This window comes from Arachis ipaensis, chromosome B1, assembly GCF_059453495.1.
Source record: "Arachis ipaensis isolate K30076 ecotype BB chromosome B1, ASM5945349v1, whole genome shotgun sequence".
Lineage (NCBI taxonomy): Eukaryota > Viridiplantae > Streptophyta > Magnoliopsida > Fabales > Fabaceae > Arachis > Arachis ipaensis.
This window is the reverse complement of record NC_142436.1, coordinates 77,590,161-77,616,620: the sequence shown is the minus strand read 5'-3', so window position 1 is coordinate 77,616,620 and position 26,460 is coordinate 77,590,161. Positions and strand designations below refer to the sequence as shown.

Below are 26,460 nucleotides of genomic sequence, written 5' to 3'. Positions count from 1 at the left end.
TGTAGCTGGCTTGCGCTGCTTTCCTCAAATCCACCTCCATGTTGCATTGGGCTTGCAAGTTCTTCTCCTTCTCCCGGAGGCTGTCCCTCTCCTCCTTCAGCTTGGCAACTTCCCCCTCCAACTCCCTCTCATGCGCCTGATATATGCGAAGCCTGCCTTCCAGCTCCTCGACCCTCGAGGTCGTCCCTAAAGAGCTGATAGGAGTCTTCTCAAATATATCTAAGAGTTTGCCACAAACCCCCGCCGTCTTGAGACTCTCCTCAACCACAGTGGTGAGGTAGTGCCGAACAGAAACATCATCCATACTCATACGAGCATGAGGATAAATGTTCTTTCGGACGAACGTAAGAGCGTCCGCCTCACCAGAAGCGCCAGACTCTAAGGTCTTGCGCTTCTTCGGCTCTGGCTCAGGAGCAGGTCGGACAGGAGGGGGTGGCAGAGAGGAAGCAGAGGAAGAAATTACAATAGGTTAGGAGGGAGTCCCAACGTTCCGAGGAGGAGGAGGAGGAGAGACAACCGCCTTAGCACCACCAGATCTGGCACGAGACTTTGCCTTGGCTTCCTGAACCCTCTGGTAAGACTCTTGAGCGTTTTTCTTTGCCATCTCTGCAAAAACAAATTGGTAGCTAAAAGTCAGACAAGTCGGTAGAAGAAATTGCAAGTCGGAAATAAGTGAGAAACGCAAAAAGCTACCTAGTTGTGACTGGACAAAGGCCGGCGACCCCTGGAGAAATTTTTTAGTATCCAAGTATAGGGCCCTCCCCCACACTTCTCGGAGGAACCCTACGATGGCCGCCTCCACTTCGTCCAAGTCGTCCAGACCATATTTCTCACAGGGGGAGGCCTCTAACCAGTATAGAGGAAAGCGAGGAGAAGAACTCTCATCTAAGAAAAAGGGGTGGTGACCCTCTACTGCTTGAACTTTGAAAAAATAGCTTTTAAAATCGTGAAAGGATTCATCAAAAAGGGTAAAAAGCCTCCGACCTTGTATGGCTCGGAAGGACACCCACTGTTGCTTATTATTTAGCCCACTGAAGGGCTTGGTCATATGGAAGAGATAGAAGAAAATCCTCAGAGAAGTCGGGAACTCTAAGGCCTGGCTGATAAATTGGTAAATTTTCAAAAAACCCCAAGAGTTGGGGTGAAGTTGGGTGGGAGCAACCCGACAATGACGTAACACAGACATTTCAAACTCTGAAAATGGAAGAAAAACGCCCAAACGGGTGACCATACTCTCATACATAAAAAAGAAATGAGGGGCTGCCTCGTCGGCCCTCCCGAAGCAAACCCGGTCTTCTGGACCCGGGACTACCAACTCATACTTCGGCTCATCCTCTTCAGAAGTACAAGTTCTATGGTGAGTACGAAGGTGGGTGATAAACTCGGTATCGACTGAAGGCTCCTCCCCTAGGACCGTGACATCAATCCACTGAGAAAGAACATCTACAAGGGGTGACAAGAAACCTACAAAAAGAAAAGGAAAATCAACACACGGTCTCTAAAGGGAGGGGGTACGGAACTAAAGCCTACAAACCAGTCTACCTACAAAATAAAGGCACGCAAATAGAAAGCATGTTACAGAAGGGGAAAAAAGCTAACCTTTAAGTCTGAAATCAAGACTGGGGGAAGTAAAAACCTTCGAAACGCAAGAATGCAGCACGAACGAATGCAAGAGAAATTTGAAAGATCGCAGAAACGAAACAACGAAAGAGAGGGAAAGTATTTATAAGAACGTTAGGGGCATAATGGTAAAATTGGGGCAATCATTAATGAAGATGCACCGTTACCAAGGCCATTAAATCCCTACGCACACCCCTAACGGACACGACGCTTGATTAGACGTAACTGTCAGAACCGAAAGGTCAAGAAAAATCACATCGGTTCTTAAACCATCACGTCGGTCCTCTTGCAAATCGGCTACGACCCCGAGTTGAATACTCGAACCCAAATCCTAAAAAGAAATTGGGCTCGAGTAGGGGCACTGTTCATACCCTGGCCCAATAATAAAGGTCCAGGATCCAAGCAAAAAGGCCCAACCCAAAGGGTTGGCCCTCACCCAGCACCAGCCTTCATCCCCAGAAGTCGGTGCTGAACACGACCTGCTCCAAAGAAGTCGGATACGAGGGTTAGCTGGCAGATAACACTCATTCGAATGAGTAACTGCCCCTAGAAACTCTCTAACCACTTCATAGAGCCATATCGTAACCTCCCTAAGATATGGGAACGGTTATCCGCCTAAAAAGGTGGCACTACTTCAGCGGTGATTATTGGTTCACCACTATAAATACACTGACTATTCAGGTATCACTAAGTTCCAAGACTCTCTAACCTGCTCACACTCTTGCTAACTTAGGCATCGGAGTGTCTTTGCAGGTACCACCCCCCACTCTCTCTCACATAAAAGTCAGACGGAGGAACACCGAGTACCAGGTCCACTCGAAAGCCACCTCCTTCATACGTTTGGGCCAACCAACGCCATCCGGCCCATTAATCTCCGGTTACCCACCGTAACAATTTTAAATCCAAAATTAGAAGAGGAACGATTTCGATTCTGACTCTAAACTTTAGGAACCAAAACAGTACTTACCCCTAATAAAAATATATGCAAATTAGACTGCAAAATTTCCAATGATAATAATTAGAAATTAATAGTATCTAACCAAATTTGTAATCAATATCCCTATATTTATTATATTTTACCGTTATAAACATTACAATCAATTTATAACCCCAATAATCTACTTCTACTTAATATACTAAAACTGGGTTTTCCCCCAACTAATGAAGGTGAGGTGTCGATCCTTCGTGATTCCATTTTTCCTCCAAAATGAACTTTCCTATTCTCTATTCTAAATTATTTTATAAAAAATATCTTTATTATAATTATATTATAATTAATATTTAATAAATAATACATAATTATACTAATTTAGGAACATATCTTTATTATAATTATATCAAATCAATATTTAATGCATTATTAAACTACTTATCAATTATCAATTGAAAATACTTTTAATAATAATAATAATAATAATATATGATAATGATATGATAATTGCATCGGTCGTGGTAATCATGATAAGAATATTTGAATCTAATCATAAAATGATCAAATTTTATGATATTAATAACGCACATTAATTTTAAACATTTTTAGTCATTTTAATTATATTAATTTTAAAAATATTGATATAATTCTAATTCTTATTCATTATCTAATAATAATAATAATAATAATAATAATAATAATAATAATAATAATAATAATAATAATAATAATAATAATAATAACTTGAAAAATTCGTATATAAATTATTTCAATTACCCGTGTATTATTATTAAAATTCTATTTACTTAATATCCTAAAACTGAGTTTTCCCCCAACTAATGGAAGTGAGGTGTTGATTTCTCATGAATCTATTTTCCCACCAAAATGAATGCACTATTTTCGCTTCTAAGTTTATTTTATAAAAATATCTTTATTATAGTTATATAAAATCAATATTTAATGTATTATTAAACTACTTATCAATTATCAATCAAAAATATTTTTAATCATTTTAATAATAATAATAATAATAATAATAATAATAATAATAATAATAATAATAATAATATGATAATTATATGATAATGGCATCGGTTATTAATAACCAATTTATATTTCTCTAAATAAATTTATTTTAGAAAAATATATTTATTATAATTATATTACAATTAATATTTAATGAATAATGCACAATTATACTAATTTAAGAAAATATCTTTATTATCTATCTATTATCTATTATATTATATAAAAATCAGATTTTTGCACTTAATAACAAAACTGGTGTGACATGCTCTTAATGTATTTTCTGATTTATTTCATTTAATTCGTTAATTTATATGAATTTATTTATTATAATTAATTAATTATATCAGTTAATTAATTTGATTAGACATTCAAATCTCACCATTTATTTATTTCATTTAATTTGTTAAAGTAAATCAATTATAATTAATTAATTATATCAATTAATTAATTTGATTAGACATTCAAATTTCACCATTTATTATAATTTAGTTAATTATATTAATTATTTAATTTGATTGGAGTAAATATCAAATTATTTAATAAATAATAAATATGATAACGAAATATATGAATTAATTTAATAAGTTTATTTTTCTCATTACCATCTATTTATATCAGATCAAATATTTTTTACTCATTCGTTTTCTTTTCTCTCTCTCTCTCCCTCCCTCCCTCTCCCCCTCTCTCTCTCTCGTGTTTAGGTATAATTTTTGTAATTTATTAAATTTTTGTTTCTTTTATCTTTATTTATACATTTCATTTTTTTATATTTTTTAAAATTTTTTGTTTATTTTAATTGCTTATTATTAGGCACGCACTTTTTTTTTCTTTTAACTTCTTATTAACAAAAAAAAGTGTCATTTTTATGTTGTTTTTAAATAATCTTACTGTAATTTTTATTTGTAATGGACTATTTTATCATGTGTACCTCAATTCATATATATATATATATATATATATATATATATATATATATATATATATATTGTCTTTTTTTTTGTGATTCACAATTAATATATACATTGTTCGTGTATGTGGTTTATATGTTAATGTTTTTATTGATTCTCTTTATTTATTTATTTTTTTTTTGTGTCTCTTTGTTGCTCTTTATTTTAGTTATATATATTCATTGTGCTCTTTTTATTTGAAATATTATGACAATTTAGAGTGTATGTTGTGACCCATGTGATATTCGTTAATTTGGTATATTTTTTTAGATGGTTTATGTTATAATGTGTTTAAGGAGTTGACTTAAAATTATAATATGATATATAAATTTATAATATGATTTAAAGTATGCTAAAATATTGGGACATTATCATATAGATATTTTTTTATTTGTTCGTTAGATTCAACTATATAGGATCTTGAAAATTATGCAATTATGTAATTAATTATTTTTTTTATATAATTATTGTATTCATCATTTACATTAGTAAGACTATCTTTAATATTAATATTTATAACTATACTATTATTTATATAATTGATTGAATCATATTATTTGTTTAAATTTAATTCTATTGAATTAATTATTAAAGGGGTCATCGTTATTTCTATTTTTAAAATTTTTTTAATATTATTTAACAATTCTAATAACATAATAACAATTAAAAAAAGTAAGACGGTACAAAATTGCAATGACGATAAGATTGAAATACCCAGTGATAAAAGTATATTGATAATATACACTTAGCTATTACTAACAACTATGTTAGTAATTACTTAAAATAAATAATAAAATAAGTTATAGGATATTATTTTATTTAAATTATTAATAATTAAAAGAATAAAAGGTTAGTAATTATTTTTAAAATAGACATTAAATTTAATTTTATGGTACTAATTTATTTGAATTGTTAATAAAATTTATAATTTTCAGATTTATATCTACTCAATTTATATATTTTATTTTATTTTACTTTAACAAAAAATTGATACGTACATTTTTAATTATTTATTTAGAAAGTATAGCGAAATCAGTTATATCAATTATAATTAGTTATCGATAATTGATATCAATAAATTGATTGTATTAAATTATAAGATGAATAATGTGTAATGAATGTTATGAAATTAATTATAATAAATTAATAATTACTAAAAAACTAAAAAAGGAACTTTTTTATTACTTTTTAATGGATATACATTTTTATAAGTTTACTTTCTCTTTATCTCTTCCTTTCACATTTATTTCTTTTAATTTATTGAACTAAATCAATTATATTAATTATTTATATTAACTAATTAAGTACTTTTTAATAGATTATTATAACTGTGCCTTTAGACTATAAGTTAAAAATATTATAAAAAATCTTTTATAAAAGTTGTTGAAAAATAAATATTTTTAAAATGTGTCTTTAAGACACAAATTAACTAAATTATTTTTCAATTTAATTAGTTTGATTAATTCAATTGTATTAATTATAACTAATCAATTATGTAATTTTATTTGAGTAAGATAAATATTTCATCATTTAATATTTTATTTGATTCATTAAATTACATTAATCATAACTTCAAATATTTAATTTAATTAGAGTAAATATCAAATTATTTTAAATTTTGTTTGATTCATTAAACCAAATTAATTATAACTAATTTATCATTTAATATGATATTGATAAATATTAAATTATTTAATAAATAATATATAAAACAATGAAATAAATAAACTCAATTAATTCAAATTATTATTTTATTATTTTATATATTCCTTTTCTCCCTCTTTATTTTGTACTTTATGTAAAATATTTGTAATTTTTTATTTTTTATCTTAATTTTGCTAATATTTTTCTATGATTTTGTTTTATATTAATTCTTTTTTTATTTATTTTGATTAATAATTCTTAAGGGTATTATTATTTTATTTAAAGATAATTTAAATTTTTTGTAATATATTTATAAAAGTTGATTAATAGGTTTTTTTTAAAATATTTTTTTGAAAATTTTTTAATAAGATCGTATTTTGATTTTTCTCTTTCATCCTTTGTATTAATTAATTATATCAATCTTCTATTGTAATACATTTTTTTATCTACTCCACATGTTATCTTTTCTATCTTCTTTTACTTTTTTAAATTGCTCTTTTTACTTTATTTTTAATTGGTTATTTTACTTTTACTTCTCATATATAGATTTATTATAATTCATCACAGGTTCTTTTTTAATTTAAGTAATTTTTTAGGTTATATTTTACCATTGATGCTTTTATTTTGTTTAGTGTATTTTTTTAGTCTGTGTTTAATATAATAATCTGTAAATATCTATTTTATTATGTAAAAATTAAATTTTTGCACTTAATGATAAAACTGTCGTGATGGTATTTTTCGATTTATTCTTTTAACTCATTAAATTCATTTTATTATAATAAATTAATTATATCAACTAATTGATTTGGTTAATTATTTAAATATCATACAATTTATTATAATTTTTATCAATCAATTAATTACAATTCAAATTGAATGATTATTTTGTTACGAAATTCTTATTTCCTAATCTATTTATAGGCAATACATATATTAATTATAATCGTAAATTAAGCTATTTTATATTAAATGACTTATATAATGGTCATATTATTTATTATCATAAATGCTGAATTAAATAAGTCACTGTTATTTTTTATTTAGAATTAAATGAAAATAAAACTAGATATACCATTTTATTTGGTCTTTCGGGTTTAATAGGTGTCATACTCAAATATAAATAGTGACTTCTGGATTTTAGTCTCCAACACATCAAAGCCATCTCCGTAACTCTTTATTCATAAAAGAAATTTCGATTTAACTCTATCAGGGATACAGAAGGTTTTCAAAGAACAAAGGAATGGTCTGAATTTGCACGAATTCTAATTGTTCGAACTTACGACGTTATTTCAGTTCGTTATCGTTACGAGAATGACTCTAATCTATACGTGTCTAAGGACTAGAATAGATTAAATATTATTTAAGTAATTTATTTCTAATATTGGTATTTGATTAAATTAGTTTTAGAAAAATTTAAATTGTTGGCTCAATTTATAAATTACGACTATTCTTTTTGAATATATTATTTTTATATTTTTTAATATAAAATTTCTTTCTTTTTATGATTTTTAAGTTTATTTTTTTTGGATATATATATATATATATATATATCACTTTTTTTCTCATTTTATATTTCAGATTAATAATGTAATTATTATAAATATTTTTTGTTCATATTTTAAGTTTATTTGATAAGTAAACCCTTGCACGTGAATCAAAGACAATACGATTTTATAGATTTATAAGTGCTAATAGCCTTTATATTTAATTTATTTTATAGTGTGATAATAACCAATACATTTATTAGTGAATTTAACTATTACTATATTATTTATGATCATATTCATCAGTATATATGTCTGATTTATAAAAAAAAGTAAATTATTAAAATCGATTAATAACTATTTTAGAGTTAATCCAATTAACACTAAATTAAAAAAAACAAACAATAAATAACGTTATTTTTTTATTAATCAAATTATTATAATTCAACTTAATTTAAAAAAAACAATTTAAAATTATAATTTTAATCTTATCACGTATATAACACAAATAATTATACTTGTTAATTTATTAATTTTTATAAATAACTCATTAAATGTAATCACCCGTCCGATAATCATCATAGTCTATAAACTCCAAGTTTCTACCCAAGGAACGCATTTGTTTAGTAACCTCCTTCAAGTCATGGCAGTTATAGAAGACCGCACGGCGAAGACGAGGCATCGCACCTTCTTCTGATGACAGACGTGTGATATTCACACCGTCCATGATAAACACTTGAAGCCGCAGAAAGCTCCCAGCAGTACCACAATTAAGAGTTTCTTCCTCACAATTTCCATATCTCACTTTCAAAATTTGAAGGTTGGGAATTTGTCCCAATGTATTCATATCTTTGGATTTCAAATCCTTAAAACCTGACAAGGTAATCTTGATCAGATTTGAAGGAAATGCAATTCTATCTAATGGAGTCCGACATTCTTCAAACATAAGTACCAGCTTACGTAGATTGCTTAGGCAGTGCAGTCTCCTCAAGTTTTCTTCTGTTGAATCTATTTTTAAACCCAGTTTTCTCAAGTTGGGAAAGCAACCATTGTCAAGTAAGCTCCCTAGTTGTGAATCGGCAGACACATAACCTAAGGTTTGGAGATTCTGCATTTTATCATTTACTCCAACTTCATCTGCTGATAAACTCACGCCAAATTCACTACGAAGATGTCTCAGTTTCTTGAAGCCCCCAATACTTAGGCCATTGATAACATAGGTCATATCACATGTTTCTAAACTCTGAAATTTACATAAGTCATTTGATTCAGAAAAGCCCGTTTTCAAGAACCTGAGGCTTTTGACCAACCCCTTCAAATACTCATCTGTTACTGTTCTATTTATTTTTGTGAACGATTCTGGAAAATATAGCACATTAACTTGGCAATCTTCTGGAATATGATCTGGCCACACATGTTCAACATCTTGATAAATGAACAACGAACAAGTGCATGATTCATTACATGTTACTATACTGGCATAGGATCCTACATGATTCATTACACGTTATCTTGGTAAACCCTTGCAAGTTTCAACAATTGATCTGCCAATAGATTCTAGCTCAGGAGGACAATTTCTTCTGCAGAAAACCTCCTTGTGAAACAGTTCCCAACTTCTTTCTTTATCCATAAAGGAAAGCTTGTGATGAGGTTTCTTTGACTCTGAAACATAAGCCACCTGATCATTACGAGTAGTTACTAGTATCATGCCACCATTGTTGTTTTCTGGGAAACAATTCTTTATAGTGCGCCATGCTTTACTGTCCCAAACATCATCAAGGACTACCAAGTACTTTTTTCCTTCCAGACATTTCTTCACCTTCTGCTTTAGCTCCTCTTCACTACTTGAATCTTCAAATTTAGATGCAGACGGCTTCAGACACTTGAAAAGGCTCTTAAAAACTTCCTTTCCACTGTAATCCTTGGAAACAGTTGCCCATGCACGGCAAGGGAATAACATCTTCACCTCATCGCTATTGTAGATCTTTCGAGCAAGGGTGGTCTTGCCTAACCCACCCATGCCAACAATGGAAACAACATTCCCAGGAGAATCTTCTTCCTTGAGTTGATTAATCACAATTTCAAAATCTTTCTCCAATCCCACTACATTTTCTTCCTTCACAGTAGAACTACTTCCTTCAGCGATGCAATATTTCTTAACCTCAACACAATTGTTCAAAATATGATCATCTAGCACATCTTCATATCTTGTTGTTATAATGATCCTACTACCAGGACCAAACCAATCCATTCTTCTAGCTAGTGAATCCAGTTGTTGTATATTATCAACATCATCCAAAACCAGAAGAACTCTTTTTTGGCCTAGTCTTTGTTTAATTTCAGAGGATCCTTTGAATGTGCTTCCAATCTTAGTCCTGACCTCCTCTCCCATCTCAGAAAGAAGAGTTTCTTGTAGATGTTCTAGGCCACCACCACTTTCGTTTGTTTTCTCACTGATATTGGAAAGAAAACTTGCAGTTACAAAGTGAGGCCTAATCTTGTTATAGAGCTCCGCAACAAATTTGTTTATTTCATCACCATCTCCATGAATTCCCAGCATGAAACAGGTAGCATGAGAACCAATCTCTAGAAGTGATTTTGCCTCCTCAAGTTCAGAATCACATCCAAGTGGACGGTCGATATACAGAGGCAAAGGAGGAAGTCTTTTTGTGACCTCTTCAACAATGTTGTCAATAGCCTCACCCCATGCTCTGCATCAAACATACATACACATTTTCTTTTTATTTTAATTTTTTCTTCTTTTATACAAATATATATACTACTATTAAGCAAGAGTATCACAGAAAAATAATTGAGATGATTTTACAACGGAATTAACAAAGATCAAAACATAATTAAAAAAATTGCTGTCTCGCTAACAGAGAACTTAAATAAGCACTTATGGAAGTAGAATGTTTTAATATATATATATATATATATATATATATATTAAATAGATTATTAATGCATTGAAAAACAGAAGTTTTCTTTTTTATTCCCTTCTAAACTCATTATTAACTCAGATCTCATAAACTCAGTAAAATTGGGTTAAACCAAAATTTAGTACCTTGAACATCAAAATAAGTAATTCTGTAAGAAATACTTTTAACTAAACTCTTAAAAATAAAGATCTAACATTTAGTTTTAGTCTATTGATAAATATTTTTATGTTACTTTAAAAGAAATTCGTATAAATTTAGGTAATTACAGTATATCAAACATTGATGATCATATACAATTGAAAATCAGAACTCAAAAGCATGTATAAACATTTAAAAAGCTTTGTGTACAAAGTAAATAACTAATTAACTACTCACGTTTTCTGATCACAAAGTTGACCATAAATCTTGCCTACTTCAGACAACGCTGACTTCCATGCTTCCAACTTGTGGTTGTTTCTTCCTTTTGCTTGATGAGCAGCCATGGCTGTTTCATACTTATTTTTCTGAAACTGCACATCTGATTTTGCCACACGGAAATAGACCGGTAACACCGGTCGCTTTGTTCCGTTGCCGGAACACTCCATGATCTTGACGAGTTCATCAAGGCACCACTTGGAAGTTGGATACTCATCACACAGTATAAGAATTGACATCCTTGATCTTTCAATTGCTTCTAGAAGAGCACCTTCCAGTTCCTCACCTATTCTGAGATTCTCGCTATCTCTGAAAGTCTCGATTCTTTTGTTGACCAAAGCATGATAGAGTGCGTCTGTGAATTCGCGTCTTGTGTGGCCTCTGAAGCTCAGAAAAACATCATACTTGAAATATGAAGCTGCCATGGTAATTTGCGATAATGCTAGGCTTAATCGTAGTTGGAATAATAATGACAAGAGTCAACAAAAGAAAGAGCAATGTATATAGAAACGGAGATTAGGTGATCAACGAAGTAACAACCAAATAAACGCGGAGCAAGTTTCTTTGTAGTTGCTAATTCTAAATATTTTAATTGGAATTTGCACTTACATTATGTATAAAAAGTTAAAAACATACAATATTTAATGGTTATGACTTATTATAAGCATTGCTTTCTTTATGCGTTCTTTATTTGCTGTGAAGAAGCTGCTTAGCTCTCGTGGATTGACTTGGAGAGTCCTCTAATAATTATATTAAATGTTTTTTTTTTTAAACTTGGAATAAGTGATAAAGTAATAGGTGTTTGGCAATAGCTAATTTCTTACATTATTTTTTGGAGTAATCGTTCAAATTTGTTTTCAACTAATTTTTAATTAAATTCTTTAGTCTTTAATATATTTTAATTATTTTTAAGATTTTCAAAATTTATATAAGTACAGATTAATCTTTTCAAAGATTTTAGTCACTTTTTTAACATATATGTTAAATAAATAAAGACTATATATCCATTTTGGTCCTCAAAGAATTTCATATTGGACATTTTAGTCCTCAACTAAAATTAATTACTCGATTGGTCCCCTAACAATTAACTCCGTCAGTCACTTAGGTCTTTTACTCCCTTAATTCTAACGGAGGACAAAATAGTCCCTGACAACTCTAACAGGGGACAAAATGGTCCTTGATTTTCTCTGTTCGAAAACGACACTGTTCTCTCCCAATTTTCATCATATCTCGCATAACACTAACAGTCTAACACTATAACTTCAAACTACACAATGCACACTCTATAAATTTAATGTTCACAAGAAAAAAAATTCTCAACTTATTCTCAATCAATTTATATTCAGAAAACTAATGCCTATATCCCTCAACTAGTTGTCGTCTTCGATGGATCCCATGAATCTAGACAGCAAGTCTGATTTGTTAAGACTCGTCGTCGCTGTTGCCATCTCCCTCCTCCTCTGCCCTAACATCTCCATGACCACATTCTCCACCACTCCGATCACTTCCTTCAGCTTCTTCTCCGAACCAATGTTCAGTAATCGCTTTAGTTTTCATATGAGCGGCAACGGCGACATTGCTCGTTGTAATAGCTTGGATGCGAGGTCGAAACTGTCTGCCAACTTGGACTCTAGGAAAGAAGGAAAGAAGCACTCGGTGTCTATTTCAAATGAGAATTTGCATATGATGTCGAAGGAGAATCTTCTCATGATGTTCTAATATCCAACAATCTATATTGCTTGCCGAAGAGTGGAGAAAGCCGTGCCCTTGGAGTAGTTGTGGAACTTGGTCTTAAGGATGTCGTGGACGTTGTCGGGGTTGGAGGTGATGTTATCAAAGACATGAAAGTGGATGCTTTTGGTAAGTGAAGTGCATAGAAGGTGGATGTACCAGTCACAAAGATTTAGGAAGTGTGTGGTCCATGACATGTTGAGGTAGGTGCGACACGTGTGACAATTACATCATGGCTTAATCTTGAAGCTAAAAAGGAGGAAAGAAAAGATGGAAAAGAAGAATGTGAAGGTGAAGAAGGAGAGTATAAATAGGGTTATGCGATATATGATAAACATTGGGGAAGAATAATGTCGTTTTCGAATAAAGGGGTCAAGGATCATTTTGCCCCCTGTTAGAGTTGTCAGGGATCATTTTGTCCCATGTTAGAGTTTTCAGGAACCATTTTGTCTTCTGTTAGAGTTGATGGAGCCAAGGACCTAATTGACTGACGGAATTAATTGTTAGGGACCAATCGAGTAATTAATTTTAGTTGGGGACTAAAATGTCTGGTTTGAAATTCTTTGAGGACCAAAATGAGTATATACTCATAAATAAATTTTTAACAAATGTTAAAATAAGATAATTACGTTTCTAAATAATATTATTTTAAGACAAAATAAATACTTATATTTTATTGTGATCCCAGCGTTGACCATAAATCTTGCCTACTTCAGACAAAGCTGAGCTCCATGCTTCCAACTTGTGATTTTATCTGCCTTTTTCTTCATGCGCAGCCATGGCTTTTCCGTATTCATTAAGCTGAAACTGCACGTCTGATTTTGCCACATTGAAATAGACTGGTAACACCGGTGGCTTTCTTCCGTTTTCCGAACACTCCATGATCTTGATCAGTTCATCAAGGCACCATTGCGAAGTTGGATACTTATGACAAAGTATCAGAATTGACATCATTGATCTTTCAATGGCTTCAAGAAGAGAACCTTCGAAGGTGTCGATTCTTTTGTTGATCAAAGCATGATAGAGTGTGTCTGTGAATTTGAGTCTTGTGTAGCCTCTAAAGCTCAGAAAAACATCATACCTGAAATGTGATGATAGTGCTGCACCTTTATCTGATGATGATGAACCTCCCGTGGTAACAATCTTTGCAAGTTTTTAGTTGCAATAACCAAGAGTACTCTACAAAAGTTATGAGAAAAATGGACATAGAAATGTAGATTAGGTGAAGTAGAGTCATTACAAATGTAGACTCTGTCTAAATTGTAAATATTTTAAATTTTTAATTACAATTTACGTTATTTTATATGTGTATTTTAAAACATGTAATTGATGTTATAGAACTTTGTTCAGGTGCGTGTATTTTGAGTAGTGCCACTAAGCATTAATTTTAACAATTACTTGCCCCCTGCCCTTCATCGAACGAATTAAAACACAGTAATCTATATTTCTACACCTGTTAATCTAGTTAAGATAGTAAACTCGGGTGCCCCAATAGTTTTTCATACCAAAAAAGTGCTTCCATAGAAAAAGGTAATTCTCGAGAATAAAAAACTATTAGTTCAGACTTAGATAATCTTTGGTTGATTCGTAAATCGTACTCATACTGTTAACTATCTATAGACAAACACTTTCATAATTAAAATCGAGGTCTTATTGAATATAGTAGCTAAGGAACCATGAATACCATATACAAGGGCATAAGAATGGCCCGACAATTAAACTAAAGTTCTATAGATTTTGTACTTTATTCAAAACTAAAGTGAACAAAACAATTCAATAGACTTTTCCCTTTCTTCTTTTTTAAACCTCTTTTCGGATTTAACAGTTCAATATGGAACAAACTAATAGTCTTTGAAGTTTAATCCTCATGAAGCTGAATGGAACAGCAGCTCTACAAAAATTCACTGCCCAGTCATTTCTATTCAAGACTGGCTTGGGCACAACTTATAATTGATGTCACTTAAAAAACAAAAACAGGCCTGTTTTTGTTAACTACTCGAGCGGATTTGCTGTACAACTGAATCTGTTGCACTGCGTGTTCTGGTCAGAAACGACGGTGCATAGCCGGTAAACTTCCCAAACAAGCCAGAACTGGAACTGTGGGTTTGAACATCTTTAGGAGGAATTATGTTTGAATTTGTGCGATTATTTGTGTAATTCGTCTCCTCTGAAATCTCAGCATCCTCCTGAAAAGACAGACAGAGGAGCTTAAATATGAGACCAAGGAGCAACACACAGGCAGCAAAATTCAAGAAAACAGATCGAAAAATAAAATAGGATGATAATTTCAAGCAAAAGAAAGAGAATCACCCCCCCCCCCCTTTTTTTTTTTTTCTTTTTTTCTCCCTTTTTTAAATGCAAATGAAGCACATCAGTAGAAATGCAAATGGATTAACAGTTCATGAAAATATTTTATCTCAGCTAACAATGAGGCACAAACAACTCTGTCAACCGTGCGTAACCACAAGCAGATAGGCAACCAACAATTTTCTAAAATTTCAAACAAAAAATGGAGATTAATCATTTTGGCACACAGCCAAACTTCTCTAAAGGAGGCTTGTCACGATTAGTAAGAAAAGTGCAAACCTGGTAAGATCCAGCAGAATTCGATGGAGAAGGAGGATCAATTGACAAAGCCGGAGGCATAGATCCATTCTGTTGAAAAAAGAGATAGTCGGAACAAATAATCAAGCATGCAATGGGAGGTTGCAGTAAAAACTTCCCTAAAAAGCAAAGCACCACCCTAAAAGGTGCATATATCCTTTACCATATGTTTTGATGAGGTAGGGAAAAAGAAAGGGGGCATGAAGTGTTAAATGTTAATGAGGAGTAAAAGGAATGAATAAACAAATTATAGCACTAACTACTAAGCCCCACCCTTAATTTGGACTATTAAGTTAAATTATTATTCATTTAGAACTCCTTGGTACTTCCAATTAAGGACATAGATCAAATTGATACTGACTTCTTGCTTTTAAAGTTTCATTCACCACTTTGCTTAGATACTTAACAATATGCTTCAAATTGATTTCCCAATCGCAATTAAGGTAGATATATTACCCTTGACAATGGTGTAGCAGATGGTGGCTCAAGAGATAGCCTTGAAGGACCCGGCAGCGTAGCCTGTATAAATAGGATTACAAAGTTAACAATAGAATAAGTTCTAAAGAAAAAATTGGGCTAAATATTGTTAAACTAGGAGCTGAAATTCCTAATGATTTATTGTCAAACTCCAAATGCATGATACTACTACTTTCAAATAGGGCATAATTGCAGTCATCAATAAACGTGGAGAGAAAGTGGTTACCCTAGAAGAAGGGGAAACTGGTGGTAGCTCACTTGCAGGCTTGGGAGAATTGATTAAAGATGCCTATATAATTACCAAAAAAAAGGAGGTTATTTGTTTGAGAAAAGGAAAAAAAATAGTTATTATTAATATAACAATTAAATGGAAAGAAGATAATTAAAATAATAAAACAAGGCACACTTGAGAATTAGGCTTTTAAGTCTAGACAAATAAAAGAAATCTATTCAAACGGAAGTTCAGTTCATGTTCTTGCCTGAATCTCTGTAGAAATATTGCATAACCTATATACTCCTTCAGTTGTGGCCACCTAGGCAGATAAAAACAGTAAACCATGAGTCTAAATAATATCACTCCCCACAAACAAAAACAATTTTTATCCAAACAGTAGACAATGAATTGAATTTAATTGATTATACCTGCTTCTTTTCTATTTCTTTGATTTTTGATTCCTGAGAAGCAAGAAATTATGGTTAGTTTCAAAATCCAACATTAAAACTAAAGGAAATAACATTAACTTGCAATTGATTTACCAGGACATGGACTGCAACTCGCACAGACTTGAAATCTCCGCTTATTGTATCTGCTTCCTGTTGAATTACCGAGATCTACAATAGAAGAAAACATTATTAAACAGCAAGGAAAAAACAGAAAAGAAAAAATTGCGAACTCTTTACTCACCTCCTCCCTGGTAGTTTCAGTAAGGGAAGCACATTCATCTAAACTTTTATCCAGACGGTTGATTCTAGCAGATAACTTCTTTTTGGCATCCTGAAACCATTGCATATAACCAAACATCCATTCCTAAGTCTTTTCATGGAAAGCCAAAACATAAATTGAGCATAACACAAAAGCCAAAACTATCACTACGACTAGTATAGCAGTGATCATTATTAGTGCTATTTTCAAAAATTATTTTATTTGAATTACAGGATATAACCATAGTAATTATGAGAAAAACAACGAATGCATGTTATGCAATTAAAATTATAAGAAAAATAGTTACAAAAATTATATTAATACACAATAGCTTGATAGTAATCAAGAAAGAATATCATTTTGTAATGAGAAAAAATCAAATTGATTATGAGTAAACATCATTAACGATCAACAGCAATTACACTCATAAAAGAATCTATTATAGTCATCAAAGACATGTATGCAACTATACATATATAAATATACAATACTAACTGCAACTGCTCGGGCTTTGACAAAAATAAGAAGACCAAACAATAAAAAGTACCTCAACTGATTCATATAGCTTCCCCATCTGATTACCAATAGATGTGCAAGCATCAGATAAACCACGCCTTGTCGCAAACATCAAATCAGGAAGTTTCCATCCCTGCAAAGTGCAAACATAACCAAGCCACCATACCGAACATCAACTAGGAGAACATATGTGGAGATAGGAATGAAGAGACGAAGATTAACTTCTGTTTCTTTTATCTTTAGAGTACAGTGTTTGACATTTAAACCATAAAAAAGTTAAGCAATATTTTGAAAAACTATAATAAGGTCAATGATCATCCGTTTCTAGAATAGTATATAACAGACAGGGACAGGCTTACATGTAGCGACACAAGTAGTTAGAAACAGTACTACTATCCATTAAATTTCTTCAGCTCCCCCTTTAGGTATAAAAAATTTGTGGTGTATGGATTTTACTCCCATAGACTAAAGTTTCAAGATCTATCACTTGTACAGCCCAGACAACTAAACATCATTTAATTGGAAATAATGCAAATTATTATGCTCAAAATGACATGGAAAATATTGATAGCAAGCATCAGCATGACTCAACCAAAAATCACAGTAAAAACTACTCAAACAAAACAATAGAATCAACAATTCACAGAAATGGAGGATTTGGCTTTCAAGGAATGTGTACGTCTAGAAAGACAAATCCTCCACATCCCACAATTTCATTTTCTTAGTTTTTAACTCTAGAGTTGTTTTCTAGTATGTGTTTCCTCTCCCAGTTTTAGGTTGATGTAATTTCTTGTGTTTTATAAAAATTAAATAAATAAATAAATCACAAGAAAAAACACATTACCTTCCACCAAATATAGCCATATCCTGCCACAACAATAACTACCACTGTGACATATTTCTTCCCACCTGTGTATTGCAAAAGTTAGAAAATAATGTAAATTGTAAAATAACAAAAGGACCCCAAAATGTGTAAGAGGAAGTAGATAACTAGAACCTGTTCCACTTGCATTTACAATTGTGATTGATCTATCTCTAGCAAGGAGTTGTAGTTCCTGCCGAAGGCTGTTAACCTGTTTATGTAAAGGATTAATGAACATTGTCAATTACCCTGATATTGAATATATAATTACAAAATCACCATTTCTTTTAGCCATTCAAATCGTCAACAGGGGAAAATATCAATCTTTTTTAACTATACTTTAACTCTTTGTAGCTTGTATATAAACTGTGAAACATGGTGATGTTTTTATTCAATTCTGTGAATGTGAGAGAAAAACATTCAGCCAATAGCTAGAGACTATAAATAGCTTCTTAAGTAGTGCCTATCACACCCATCCGCCCTTTACCAGATAGTACATATTGGGCATAAGGATTTTGATGTTTTAAGTTATAAATGAAACAAGATTACATCCCGTCCTCCCCTTTATGTAAAAATGCTAGAATAACATCTTATAAGATAAATCTTATTGCTAATGAAACATACAACAAAAGGTTAAGATCATAATAGTGGCAAACAGTCCCACAGGATACAAACATTCCAACAATTAACAAGCACAACATGCAAAGCTCAGACCATATTGAATAGACAAGTTTGCCAGTGTGTTTCTCTCATGGTCATAACTAGAACAAATACATATTTCCATTTAGTATAAGATTCATTAAATGTAGTAACCTTGTAGACTATAGTTAATGATACCAAATGCTGTTCACGATCAATATTATCAAATCATTGAAAATTGAAAAGACAACAGAAAGATAACCTGAGCAATCAAAGCATCATTATGTGGCTTTTTACCAGCTGGAGCAGACTCATCACTTTTACCTAGCTTCCAAAAAACCTGGAGTGCAAAATAAACATGAAACTGCATCATATACACAAAACATGAACAATTTCTGGGCCACATTGTTGAAAAACATAAGATAAATAAAAGTAAAAATAAGATAAATATACACCACAATCTTATTCATCTATCAATTTTCTACAACGAGCAAAATCATACGCATAATTACATCATTCATCAAATGCTTAAATGCACCAAAACAAAATGTGAAACCGGCATCACAACCGTAAAACTAACCTTGTAAGCACCGGAGACAACACTAGAGATATCAGGAAGACCCCCCTCCTTTGCGAGGACCGAACCAACAAGACCTACAATACACACAAGCGGATTTCCCCGAGGTCAGAAAGGTAATTTCACAGTAACACAACCCTACCAATCAAACCAACTCCGGTTTCAGATATCATCACCATAAACGCAGCTAAATTACGATAAACATTAAACATAGATGCGAAAAACACGGTGAGAAAAAAACAAAATCGAAGCTAAACACTTAATATTAAAAATTAATAAAACAGAAGAAGGAATCAGAGGAGACGAGTGTGAACCTGCACCAAGGAGGATCGTGAGCTTGCCGAGTGGAAGAGCCATGGAAGAGAGTGATACTCAGCAAAGCAGCAACTATCGGAGGATGAGTGTGTGGCGAAGCATTTAGCGTGAAACGCAGGCGTTTTGAGGGTTCGGAGATTTGTGCGATTGTGATTTGTTAGTGACGGAACGAGAAAACGAGGGTTCTTCTTCTTCTTCGCGGGTAGCAGAGTAGTTACAAAATTGGGAATTCGTGAGTTTTGCTTTGATTTGAAAAACGAGAACGAAGGACGAACCCTTGAGTCTCTCTCTCTCTCTGGTTTGGTTGCTACTCCTTATTCTTCATTCCACCCTAGTTTTCTCACTTAAGCTGAGAATAATAAATTAATAATAAATAAATAAATAAGTATATTCCCCTTTCGATTAAAAAGAATTAATAGTTTATTCGTTTATAAGCAACTTTTATCTTGTGTTGAAAAATATCGCGATTTTTTATTTTAGGTTAGATAAATATTTGTTTTGAGTCTTTATCATTGTTTTCTTGATAGATAAATTATACTTATCTCTTCTAAAATTTGGTTTAATTCAATTCAAATTCAATTTTTTATTTTTTTAAAATCATACATTATCCTTCCATGAAATTTAAATAATTTTAAACATAACCATAACCTAAAATTTAAAACCTTGAACGAATTACTCCGTTTTTCGAGGGTGGGGAAGGGGGTCCAATGAAATCAAAGCCCACAACTTGCTTCGAATTATTGGATAGGAAGGCCCAAATCAAAAGCCCAATTACATCGAACAAGAGACTCCACGGTCCACGCTACCGCAAAGCTTAATGCATTTTTAATCACTTTCTTCCACGCCACGCAACGCAAAGAGACAAAGAAAAATACCAACCAATCCATTTTTTCTTTCCGTCTTCATCATTACCCGAAAATACAAATTACGGATCAAAAGACTGAAGACTTATATTCCTTCGTCTCTTACACACAAAATTCACAAAAGAAAACAAGAAAAAACTCCAATGGATTATTCTTCTTCGTTATCTTCTCTGAGCTTTCATTTCAATAGCTTCAGAGCTTCAGCGAACTCGTTCCTCTCACAATACGAACCTCTTCTTCTGCTTCTCGCTCCTCTCTTCTCTCTCATCCTCGCACACTTGCTTCGCTCATTTTTCAATCTCATCCATGAAAGAGGCCTCAAAGCTTCGCTCCTAGGGTTTCTTATGAGCTCTGTCAAGTAAACCAAAAACTGTAGCTACATTTTAGTTCTATGTATATTTTTTATTATTTAATCAGCTGAGAAAAAATAAATAAATAAAAGAAATCAGCTCAATATTGATTAATATAGTAATAATAATTTGCAAAAATTTGACTTCTTCTGATCTGTGATCTGTGTTTTGGATTGGCAGATTGATCCCTGGAGTGAAGAGTTACATTGATAGAGAAAAGCAGAAGGTCAGGTCTAGTGTAATTTTGCTGGATTGACATTTAAACTTGAATTGAACTCTGATTTTTTCTTTTTTCATTGTGATTGGTGTGGCAATCAATTATGCAAGTTACGTGTTTGTTTCCTGGATTAGTGTCTAGTTCACGTTGAGCCATTCATTTCTTTTGGTTGTGATTTGGCATTTGAGCTGTGATTTTTGGCCATTTTTGTTTGTTTGTTATGATTAGAGAATTAGAGTGTACTGAGTTGAATCCTTAATATTAGTGATTGGGTTAGTTCACCAATTCAGTGGTTTTGAAGTTGCAAATGTTCTGAGATGGGGAGTTTCTTCCTTGCGGGAGTATGTCTATGCCGTTTTGGTTACGAGTCCCCATCAGATTGTTGTGTTATCTATTTTTGTATATTAAAAATGAATAACGGTAGGTAACATCGAGACTTGATGTTATGCAGTTTTTTTTGTTTTTTTTTCTTTGCGGTTTTTAATTATTGACAGTGACGGATGAATGAGCGAGTCAGTGCATGTCGCTAGTTTTCCATCGTATGTACTTGAAAGTTGAAACTTGTGCGTTTTTTTTTTTTTTTTTAAAAAGAAGGAATAAGTAAAAAAATCAGGGATGGGTTTTACAGATATAGGTCCCCACTAAATTTTTTGCTTTCAGTTTTTTGGGTGAGAGGAAAAACAGGGGTGGAAGAAATTTATGAACAAAATATAGAGTAAAAAATTGCAATAAAAATTTATTCATGAATTCCTGACTGCCAGTTGGTTGAGAGATCAGCTAGGTTAGTCGACTGAGGATATTTGTCAAATCCAGACACGGAAAGATTCAATCTCTTCCATAAGCACAAGATGATTACTGAGTAATTTGTTAACCTGAGTATCAAATAAGATTGGGAATGCCATTTTAGCAATTGGGGTTACACATGTTGCTCTTTCTTTATTTGTCAACAATGTGGTGTACATTTTGCTGCTTTCTTTGAGTCATGAAACATGGATTGTGATTTATTTTGTTGTTTATCTGGTCATTTTGGGTGCAGGTTGTGGATAAAATGCAGTCTGATGGTAAATCTAAAAGAGAAGGTTGGAGAACAGAGTTGCCAAGCACAGGACTAGGCACTTTAGTACTTGAGAAAATGAAAGAGGAGAAAAGAAAAGATGTGGCTTGGCAAGGCAAATGCTCTGGTACAGTGTATGTTAGTAATTTTGGTAACGTTAGATGTTAATGTCTGATTATTTTTGCTTGGTATCCATTTTGTTATTGGTCCATATGATTGTACTTACATATAGATTCTTTTCCATTTATTTGTTTCTTGCAGCTACATTGGTGGAAGTGAAATTGATGGACATTTTTCTCTGATAAATGAAGCATGCTCAATGTTAGTAACATGGAAGTCTTTCAGCAGTACTTTTTTGTTCATGTCAATGATTTTGATATATATTGATTGCCAAATATGATATTCAAGCTTCTTAAGTTACCTGTAGATGGATTTAGGCATATTTCAGTGGTTTTGAATATATTTAAAATTTCAGCATACCTTGTTCAGAGAACCTGAGTTCATTTTCTTTTCAGTCTCCGACTATTGATTTTTATTATCAGGCTCTGATTTGGCTTCTTTAATAGTCTTCCTTGGGATTTACGACTTGTAAGCTTTCTCATTGTTGGAAATTTAAAATATTCGAAACTATCATACTGTTATGCCTTCTTGATTTTATATACATAAACTTGAACCTTTGCTGGCGAGATTGTCACTTGAGTGTTTAAAAACCATATTATCTATATATTTCTGAGTCTAATGCATCTTTCAGGTTTGCACATACCAATCCCTTGCATTTGGATGTATTCCAGAGTGTTGGACGCTTTGAGGCAGAAGTGGTTGCAATGACTGCAGCACTTCTTGGAAGTCAGGAAAAAAGTTCTGGAGGACAAGTATGTGGCAATATGACATCAGGAGGGACTGAAAGTATATTATTAGCGGTCAAATCATCTCGTGATTATATGAAATCTAAGAAAGGAATTACAAGACCTGAAATGTATCATGTTCATTACTAGACTTTTGGTGAATCTCCATCTTTTTTATCTTCCTAAATTAATTTTCCTTTCAATTGTAGGATAATTCCTGTGTCTGCACACTCAGCATATGACAAGGCTGCACAGTATTTCAATATCAAACTATGGCGTGTTCCAGTTAACAAAGACTTCCAAGCGGATGTAAAAGCAATTCGACGCCATATTAACAAAAATACCATCTTGGTATGCAAAGTTATTCTTCTATGCTTCTGGTGCTAATTCCATTACAAAGATTCAAAGTTCTTGCATTCTTGACTGGAGGTTCCACTGTATGCAAACTTCAGATAACTTGTATTCTTGCTATTAAGTGCAACTGACATTCATATGATAATACAGATTGTTGGATCCGCTCCAGGGTTTCCTCATGGAATAATTGACCCTATTGAAGTAAGTTCTTTGTTACTATTTAATTTTGATCTAATTGCTGAAAAGTGAACATAACTTCAACTTTATTGGTGAATTTCACAACGTTGATAATGTGAAACTTTCTTTTGTAGGAACTTGGTCAGTTGGCATCAAGCTTTGGTATTTGTCTCCATGTAGACCTTTGCCTGGGTGGCTTTGTATTGCCTTTTGCCCGTGAGCTTGGGTATGCATAGCATAGCTTATTTCAATAAATATTCTTTCAGCGCTGCTGTCAGTATACGATCACCTTTGGTTCTTACTATGTTACTGTTAAGGTTCTATTCTAAATTTTAAACCTGCCCTTTGGATCCAAATCTGCCACTGTGGGGTTTTTTCTTCTCTAGTTGACAATAATTCCATTTTCTCATACTGAGAAGCTTTCCAAGAATTACTTGACAATATCACAAATGCACAAACCCAATTTCTTGTATCAGCATGTCTTGCCATTATGTAACTGGCAGAGTATTGTTTTCATCTTTTTGTTTGCAAACTAGGGTCTATCTATAATGTTTTCACAATTGATTTTATATTAAGCATGCTGCATATGGAATGACACAAACCATGCAAAATGGGAGAAATTGGACTGTTGTATTGGAATGATTGATAGCTCTGAGGTTGTTGATATAAGTTTAAGTAATTTGTAACTTTTTTCTACCTAGGTACCCTATACCACCTTTTGATTTTTCTGTTAAAGGAGTATCTTCAATATCAGTGGACGTGCATAAATATGGTTTAGCTCCCAAAGGAACAAGTATAGTCCTGTATAGAGACCATGAAATCAGAAAGGTAAGTCATTGGCCTGGTCATAAAGTATTAGGGTAGTGACAGGTGATGCAATTCCTTTTTTGAAAAGTTTACACTTGCATCCAAACATTGGTTACTGAATATGTTTGCACTTAACTTTTTCCAGCATTTTTGAAGCACCTACAGAATATCTTGTTGAATCAGGATTTGTTTTGTTTTGCAGAATAGCTTGTGACCCTATTGTAATCTTTTTTCTTGTCAGATTCCATGTTCTATAACGAAATGACAAATTCTTTTTATTACAACCCAGTTCTCTTCCATTTATATTCCCCTTATCACCTTTATTTTGTTCCTTCTATTTTATGGATTAAGTTCTCTGCAATTTCTCTTCCTGTTATTGGAATATTGTTTGTTGACCCATTTGCAGCTGATTACTAATGTACTTATTTTCTTTCTGCCATCTGGGTTCTGCAGCATCAATTTGTTGCGGGTAAGTCTACCATTTCTTTCTGACAAATATTGTGTCTTGAAATTATTTATACTGTAGAGTGTACACTGTGCATAGAAATACCCACGTGTGTGTGCTAGTAAATGTATGATCCTGCTTAAACAATATTATAATATGGGAAGCTTACTAGTGCTCTATATTCAAGTAATTGAAAACTTCCCAGAACGAGCAACCTGAAAAGAAGAGGAAACAATATAGGTGCTGAGATAAAATAAGAGCTAGCCTAAGTTTTAGACAATGGAGAGTGATGCATCTGTTTGCATTGCTTTGTTCGTTATTAGGATTAGTTCTTTTGGTTTTAAAAATTAATTTCCAAATTCTACATTTTCACAGTTACCGAGTGGAGTGGTGGGTTGTATGTGTCTCCAACCATAGCTGGAAGCAGGCCTGGGGGTCTAATTGCAGGGGCATGGGCAGCAATGATATCTCTAGGGAAAGAAGGTAACTGCCTATCTCAGTGGCCTTCCAATGATTTGCTTTCCTTTTCTGCCTGTTCTAGTTCTTAATTCATGGTATATGGCAAATCAATGGTCATTTTGTTCTACAGGTTACTTGGAAAACACGAAAACAATTATGGAAGCAACAAAAAGAATACAGAAAGGGTACATATACTATGTTCCTTGATCCATCTATGGCGTTTTGCCTTCACCTTACAAAAAATTTTCAAAGTAATTGTTTTGCCATGTGCAGCATAGAAGAAATTTCTGAGTTGTATGTTGTTGGAAGACCCGACATGACCATTGTGGCTTTTGGATCTAATGTCCTGGACATATTTGAAGTCAATGATTTGATGACATCCAAAGGGTGGCATTTGAATGCTTTGCAGAGACCCAACAGGTTGGACTGGGATGGGGGAGCTAGCTCACTGAGCTAGTATTAGAATTATTTCTACACATTTCATGATTATACAACTTGATAGATTATTATGGCTCATCTTTTTAAGGAACTGAAGATATTTACTCTTTTGCATTCTGGTTTTCCGTCAGCATCCATATCTGCGTGACACTGCAGCATGTGCCAGTTGTTGAAGACTTCCTCACTGATTTGAAGGAATCCGTTGAAACTGTAAGTTTTTTTACTTGATTTGGTATCATAGTTATTCTGATTGGAATATTGGATCACTAATTCTGCCATGCATGGTATCATAGTTACTATGATTGGATCGCAAATTACGTCATGCATGCAATTTGCGATAGTGTTTTTCCGGGTCACTAGCAGGGTGGTTGTAGTTGAGACAGTTGATGTGACAATTAGCTTAATTCAGAGCAATTGTCTGTATTTACTTTGTATTTTCTGTTTCGCCAACCATTCAATGTTTCTTTGTCCAATTTAAGGTGAAGGAAAATCCTGGTCCTATAAGTGGAGGCCTAGCACCGATATATGGTGCCGCAGGGAAGATGCCAGATAGAGGCATGGTCCAGGACTTGCTGGTGGATTATATGGACGGTACCTGCTAGTGGCTCTCATCAAATACTAAGACATCCTTTACCAGATTTTTCTGACATGTACTGTAATTGATACTTCTCAAATGATATTCGATTATACTCTGCATTCTTTCATGCTTTGGGGACTCGGATGGTAAACAATAAAGCCAATGTCTGTTTATTGTTTTGGGTTCCATCTATTATCTACTTAGTGTGTATTAATAGGTG

At 32.6% G+C, this 26,460-nt stretch overlaps 6 protein-coding genes across 8 annotated transcripts in view; 1 reads left to right on the top strand and 5 right to left on the bottom strand.

Annotated features, from left to right (window-relative positions):
* LOC148577127 (putative WD repeat-containing protein C2A9.03) overlaps nucleotides 1-26,460 on the bottom strand; it is a 99,927-nt gene that overhangs the window by 21,963 nt on the left and 51,504 nt on the right. The window lies entirely within an intron of this gene.
* LOC148577133 (uncharacterized) lies at nucleotides 8,112-9,156 on the bottom strand. The gene has a single exon (XM_088501508.1). It carries the CDS (start codon nucleotides 9,154-9,156, stop codon nucleotides 8,206-8,208), a length of 951 nt encoding a protein of 316 aa, XP_088357634.1. The 3' UTR covers nucleotides 8,112-8,205.
* Nucleotides 8,918-11,571, bottom strand: LOC148577132 (TMV resistance protein N-like). Its single transcript, XM_088501499.1, has 2 exons — nucleotides 10,973-11,571; nucleotides 8,918-10,366 (listed from the first exon to the last, which is right to left on the bottom strand). Exons 1-2 carry the CDS (start codon nucleotides 11,434-11,436, stop codon nucleotides 9,163-9,165), a joined length of 1,668 nt encoding a protein of 555 aa, XP_088357625.1. The 5' UTR covers nucleotides 11,437-11,571; the 3' UTR covers nucleotides 8,918-9,162.
* Nucleotides 13,493-14,158, bottom strand: LOC107637441 (TMV resistance protein N-like). Its single transcript, XM_016340853.1, has 2 exons — nucleotides 14,141-14,158; nucleotides 13,493-13,885 (listed from the first exon to the last, which is right to left on the bottom strand). The coding sequence occupies exons 1-2, from the start codon at nucleotides 14,156-14,158 to the stop codon at nucleotides 13,493-13,495; spliced, it is 411 nt and encodes a 136-aa protein (XP_016196339.1).
* On the bottom strand, nucleotides 14,377-20,043 carry LOC107635621 (uncharacterized). Its single transcript, XM_016339142.3, has 14 exons — nucleotides 19,654-20,043; nucleotides 19,343-19,416; nucleotides 19,025-19,102; nucleotides 18,259-18,334; nucleotides 18,106-18,170; nucleotides 17,293-17,394; nucleotides 16,728-16,817; nucleotides 16,580-16,654; nucleotides 16,466-16,498; nucleotides 16,303-16,356; nucleotides 16,050-16,112; nucleotides 15,803-15,865; nucleotides 15,329-15,397; nucleotides 14,377-14,928 (listed from the first exon to the last, which is right to left on the bottom strand). Exons 1-14 carry the CDS (start codon nucleotides 19,694-19,696, stop codon nucleotides 14,731-14,733), a joined length of 1,083 nt encoding a protein of 360 aa, XP_016194628.1. The 5' UTR covers nucleotides 19,697-20,043; the 3' UTR covers nucleotides 14,377-14,730.
* On the top strand, nucleotides 20,516-26,428 carry LOC107635623 (sphingosine-1-phosphate lyase). 2 transcript variants are annotated; one of them, XM_088501500.1, is made up of 15 exons: nucleotides 20,516-20,875; nucleotides 21,048-21,093; nucleotides 22,121-22,272; nucleotides 22,400-22,459; nucleotides 22,890-23,114; nucleotides 23,193-23,334; nucleotides 23,488-23,538; nucleotides 23,649-23,740; nucleotides 24,216-24,342; nucleotides 24,775-24,790; nucleotides 25,142-25,249; nucleotides 25,356-25,410; nucleotides 25,499-25,645; nucleotides 25,795-25,873; nucleotides 26,143-26,428. In XM_088501500.1, exons 1-15 carry the CDS (start codon nucleotides 20,661-20,663, stop codon nucleotides 26,263-26,265), a joined length of 1,638 nt encoding a protein of 545 aa, XP_088357626.1. In that variant the 5' UTR covers nucleotides 20,516-20,660; the 3' UTR covers nucleotides 26,266-26,428. The 2 variants fall into 2 exon arrangements, with proteins under 2 accessions (XP_088357626.1, XP_088357627.1); XM_088501501.1 differs by lacking the exon at nucleotides 24,775-24,790 and having other exon boundaries at nucleotides 24,216-24,358.

Bases quoted from the DNA above. Each gene is read 5' to 3' on its own strand.
- LOC107635623 (XM_088501500.1), top strand. From the start codon at position 20,661: ATGGATTATTCTTCTTCGTTATCTTCTCTGAGCTTTCATTTCAATAGC. The intron at 23,115-23,192 runs GTATCATGTTCA...TTTCAATTGTAG, and splicing joins GGAATTACAAGACCTGAAAT to GATAATTCCTGTGTCTGCAC. The intron at 23,539-23,648 runs GTAAGTTCTTTG...TTTCTTTTGTAG, and splicing joins GAATAATTGACCCTATTGAA to GAACTTGGTCAGTTGGCATC.
- LOC148577132 (XM_088501499.1), bottom strand. From the start codon at position 11,436: ATGGCAGCTTCATATTTCAAGTATGATGTTTTTCTGAGCTTCAGAGGC. The intron at 10,367-10,972 runs GTGAGTAGTTAA...TGTTTGATGCAG, and splicing joins CAACTTTGTGATCAGAAAAC to AGCATGGGGTGAGGCTATTG.
- LOC148577133 (XM_088501508.1), bottom strand. From the start codon at position 9,156: ATGAATCATGTAGGATCCTATGCCAGTATAGTAACATGTAATGAATCA.
- LOC107635621 (XM_016339142.3), bottom strand. From the start codon at position 19,696: ATGGCTCTTCCACTCGGCAAGCTCACGATCCTCCTTGGTGCAG. The intron at 15,398-15,802 runs GTAATATATCTA...TTTTTTCAACAG, and splicing joins CTGCTACACCATTGTCAAGG to AATGGATCTATGCCTCCGGC. The intron at 14,929-15,328 runs GTTTGCACTTTT...CTGTCTTTTCAG, and splicing joins ATTCTGCTGGATCTTACCAG to GAGGATGCTGAGATTTCAGA.